Raw genomic sequence first — 4,949 nt, 5'->3', positions numbered from 1 at the left:
TTCCAAGCCAAACCATTCCATGACTGCTAGAAGGGAGGGAAGATCCCCTTGTCTTTACTTCCTCCCGGTGATTCCCAGAACTTGGCTATGCTGGTGATTACGATACAGACAGTTGGGAGAGGCTGAAAACGAGTACCGCTTCCCTTCACCTGCCGCTCCTACGGCTATGTTTCTTTTGGGCAGTGTCTAAAGTAGTGACTAAACTTCGCTGTATCTGGTACTGTAGCTCTGTTAACCGTGTTCTGGTACTTCTCACATATTTGAGCAAAATCCTTTTAATTGCTCAGGCCCTGCTGATTGTTTTACACAGGGTATCTTTGTTTCCCTAGCAATTGATGAGTACAAGCCCCTGGATGCCACCACAAACCCATCTCTGATCCTAGCTGCTGCTCAGATGCCAGCTTACCAGGAACTCGTGGATGATGCTGTTGCCTATGGGAAAAAACTTGGCGGGTAAGTAAAGAGGGTGTTTTTATCTCAGTAGGTCTATAGTTAAGAGGCCTTATTTATACAAATAGCATTTAGTATTACTAGCAACGTACTGGGGGCTTCACCTCATGTACTCATGGGTGTATCTCCTGCTCCAAAAAGCCTCAACCCTTAAATTAACATTTCTTAGGCTCGTTTCAGATGCGCTTTGAAGAAGTGCATCTCCATTTACCAATTCACACGTGGCCTACTAGGACTGCTGAGGAAAACACTCTGGAGTTGACAGCTTTATAGGAACTAGTGTCCAAAGGCTGAGTGGTACAGAGAGGGCAGAACAGAAGCATGGAGTAGAGCAGAAATGGCTATTTGAACTCTGGAATTTAATGTTAAATGGGCTGTGAAATTTGATCTTCAAGGTGTAAATACACTTCTCCCCCCCACCCCTAGAAATGATTTTGCTCTTTGTGGTTTTCAGGTCAGAAGAGGAGCAGATAAAAAATGCTTGTGACAAGCTTTTTGTATTATTTGGCGCAGAAATACTGAAGAGGATACCTGGCCGTGTGTCCACAGAAGTAGATGCAAGGTTGGCTCTTTTTCCTCTGGGTTACCCTGGATATTTGTACATACAGAGACATGATGTGACTTGGAGAAAGATGTTCTTGACTAGACAGCTCGCTGATTTAAGACTAGCAAGAGTTTGAATTAATTAGACAGTGGATTTTACTGAGTTTGCTTGATAATGATTTGGTGACAAAACTTTATGAGAAGTAATGCCTCAAGCAACAGACACCCCACGTTTCCATATACTTAGTTTTGCTCATTCTCTTTTGAGTGATAATATCTTCCCCATTTACCAAGAGATCTATTCTAACAGTTTATTTCAAGACTTGCACAGGATTTGTCTGTTAACCTGCTCCTGGCCCCTTCATTTCTAATGCTCAGCTTCTACATTCATTATGAAAAACTTGAGGAAAGCTTTATAACTTCCTCAAGGAAAGCTATCCTGAGCTCTGGATCCTCTGAATCCAAGAGGAGCAATGCTGTCATACACCTGCTTGATGGGCTCATGATCCGGGAAGTACCTCTGAGAACAAAAACCTCCTGTTGGCATATAAATGCTGATAAAATGGGATGTTTTTCAGTGGGGGCGGGGAGGCAGCAGCATTTCAGTAAAAAGAAAGCCAGTTATAAGTGGTCTTGGTTTTGTTTCAAAGGTTGTCCTTTGATAAGGAAGGAATGATTCAAAGGGCCAGGCGCCTCATTGACCTTTATAAGGAAGCAGGAATTGGTAAAGATCGTATTCTCATCAAGCTGTCTTCAACATGGGAAGGAATCCAGGCCGGCAAGTAAGTACTGCTGTACCTGGTGTGCTGATTCATAGCGTGCTTCTGCCTGTTCACAGGCACCCGACAAAGGCATGCTGCACTTAAGAATTGTTTTGAAAGCACTGCACCAGGAAGCGCGTTACTAGGGCTACAGCTTTCTCTCAAAATCAGAAAAGTTTGTTCATATAAGGGCCAGGCCACAAACAGACTTTCTCAAAATGCCATGCTAAGTTGTTTGCATTTGGTTCAAGGAACAGCATTAAATAAAGCTGAGTCTGGCAGCACAAAACATTTGCTGTTAGCTTGAAGCTTAGAAACTGTACCACATTGCTAATTTAACTCAAGAAATTCATGGGTTTAACCCACTGGCTCGTTAGTAGAATATAAATCCAGTAGGAGAGCAAAGTGCTGGTTTAAGCCCACCTGTGTCTGCAGGGTTCTGGAAGCAGAGTATGGGATTCACTGCAACATGACCTTGCTGTTCTCCTTTGCTCAGGCAGTTGCCTGTGCCGAAGCTGGAGTTACTCTCATTTCCCCGTTCGTAGGACGTATCCTGGATTGGTATGTTGCAAATGGAGATAAGAAAACCTATGAGCCTTCAGAGGATCCAGGTAAAGTTTCCTTTTAACATACATTTTAAAAATACAATGGCTACTCATTCAAAGTGCAGTTTACTTGTATAAGCCCTCTTGTGACAAAATGGTTTTGAGCATGTTCTGAATCATTTGTAGGAGTGAAGAGTGTCACAAAGATCTATAACTACTACAAGAAGTTTGGCTACAAAACTATAGTGATGGGTGCTTCGTTTCGAAACACGGGAGAAATAAAAGCGCTTACGGGCTGTGACTATCTCACTATCTCACCCAAGCTTTTGGCAGAGCTCAGCAAAGAGTACGTGAAGTTAACTCCCACGCTCAGTGTGAAAGAGGGTAAGTCCACAGCAGTCTGCTTCTGTGTAACAGCCTTGCTCTGTCTCCCTTTCTTGTGGAATGTCAAGGGTAAATTGTGATGTCTCACTACAGGAAATACTATAGCCTCATTACAACAGCGCTGCTACAGTTGCCAACATCACTTCTGCAGGGTCTTGAGTCCCACAGAGTGCTCCAACTGGAATTAGGATGGGTTTGGAGTGTGCTTTAAATACTGTGCAGCTTCTCTTGAGAGATGGGGAGACCAGGGGAGGAATTTCATTCTTCATGAGCTTGGGGTAAAAGCTTACCGAGCATTAGCACAGATGCCAGACCTGGTTTCACCTTCTGTTAATATTGCATCAGTGATGCAATTAGCTCTAGACATGCCAAAGGGTGTGTTTTCCCTCCAGGAACTCCAGAAATGAATTGTATGCAACGCTGATTTGACCTAGTAATACTGTGCCACGATGGCTTCGAATGTACGTTCCCATTGCACTCCCCTTCCTTTGCCGTAGCCTTACTTAAATGCTGCTACTCAGACGATGAGATTTGTGCCCAGCTGTAGCTGCTCACAGGGTGCTAGAGCTGGCTTGTAGGCATGTTATCAATTGAGCTTTTGTGAGGTACGTGCAAGTAATCAAAGACCCCATTGTTCAGCGTATTTGCTTAGAACATCTCACTGCAGTAGGACTGTTGCCTAACTCTTTGTAACAGGCCCGAAAGCCCCGTACCACTCAGCAGCAGGTACAAGATCATGACATAAACACTGGATTTTAAGAGAAACGGAATATCTAGGCTGCCTTCCTCCTTACCCTGCAAACCACGTCCAGGAGCACTTTCCCTCTTGCATCCCAAACTGTGCTCACATAGCAGAACGTGTTGAAAGTGGTGTTGAGAATTCTTCATTTGGTTCAGATAGTCAGAACCTTGAGACTGAGGAAGCCTCTGGGGTTTGACAAGAACCTGGGAAGATGGCTCCTTTCTTTTTTCACTCTCCCTTGCACAGCTCAGGCATGTGAGCTTGAGAAGATCCACCTGGATGAGAAGGCATTCCGCTGGCACCATAACGAAGACCAAATGGCTGTGGAGAAACTATCTGATGGGATCAGAAAATTTGCTGCAGATGCAATTAAACTGGAGAGGATGTTAAAGGTAGATGTTACATCATGCTGCCTCTTGTCCCCTCTCCTGTTCCTCCAAGTACTGGAGCTAACCCCGCAGCACCGCATGGTACGGCTAAGGATTAGGAATGCATAAGCAAGTTGGATCAGGTTTTTATACAGGCAGTGCATGTTATGTAGGACAGGCAGCGAGCAAACTGGCCACCTAAATTAAGTGAACTTGGTAAACCTCACTGCACCTCAAGACAGAACTGGTGCCAGCTGTAGTCACACCTGCTGTGTGAGGCCCAAGGCAGTGTTCAGACTGGCAGCCAATCAAGATAACACTACCATTAAAGTGAAAAGCTCCTTAATTCTAAACTCGTTAGCTGTCAGCAGCCATACAAGACATAAATAATCTTCAGATAGTGAGCTGGGAGTAAATCATGTTTGTACTTGGCACTAGGAGGCACCAAGAACAGGTGTGCCCCACGTAGCCCAGCCCAGTGAAAGTCTTCCAGCGGTTTAGTGGGAGCCTTTCATCCAACTGTGTGTTTTGGGGGGTAAAATACACACCAAGTATCCCTCATCAGTCAGCAAGAACACCTGCTTAATAGTGACTGAAGCCTGCATTGCTGAAGCACAGTTCCCCAGCTCTTACTTAGCTGCTGTTTGTTTACTTCTTCCTTTCCAGGAGCGAATGGTCAGTGCTGAAAATGGAAAGTAGAAGAGTTTTCCCGAGTGGTCAAGGCTGAATGAGTGGATCACCTGAGGTTAAATGGATGTACAAATGTCTTACCTGTAAAAGTCATATGCTATGTATGGATAGATTTCTGTATCATGCTTTTTTATCAATTTGCAAAGGGACAAATAGAATTTCAAATTTTTGTGGCACTTTTGTCAATACATGCAAATTAACACAGACTTCCCTTGTCACGTGTTCCTTTTGCTCCTGCAGGACACACCCGACAGTGGTTTAATTTCACTTTTTGTATTCAATTCCTAATTAAGTTTACAGTCCTAATACATTAAGAGGTCTTTCACACCACTTTACAGTGACTGAAGAGACACTATTTATATATATATATTTGTCTGTGCCCTAAACCAACTAGGTTCCAGTCCCTTCCTTTCCTCTTTCTGCAGCCAGGGTGGCAGCAGTAGCGACCTACTGCTTGGCAAGCCTG

The 4,949-nt window shown here is 44.1% G+C and overlaps 1 protein-coding gene across 1 annotated transcript; it reads left to right on the top strand.

Annotated features, from left to right (window-relative positions):
• Nucleotides 1-287: 287 nt before the first annotated feature.
• TALDO1 (transaldolase 1) lies at nucleotides 288-4,687 on the top strand (the record flags this gene model as incomplete). The annotated part of the gene is made up of 7 exons (XM_010156086.1): nucleotides 288-453; nucleotides 905-1,012; nucleotides 1,644-1,775; nucleotides 2,190-2,365; nucleotides 2,486-2,683; nucleotides 3,672-3,817; nucleotides 4,460-4,687. Coding segments are annotated over 7 exons (959 nt in total), but the record flags the coding sequence as incomplete, so codon positions are not given.
• Between the last annotated feature and the right edge of the window lie 262 nt (nucleotides 4,688-4,949).

The sequence above is a fragment of the Eurypyga helias genome, unplaced genomic scaffold, assembly GCF_000690775.1.
Source record: "Eurypyga helias isolate BGI_N326 unplaced genomic scaffold, ASM69077v1 scaffold6317, whole genome shotgun sequence".
NCBI classification, from domain to species: domain Eukaryota; kingdom Metazoa; phylum Chordata; class Aves; order Eurypygiformes; family Eurypygidae; genus Eurypyga; species Eurypyga helias.
Note: the sequence above shows the minus strand (reverse complement) of the source record. Positions and strands in the feature narration are given on the sequence as shown.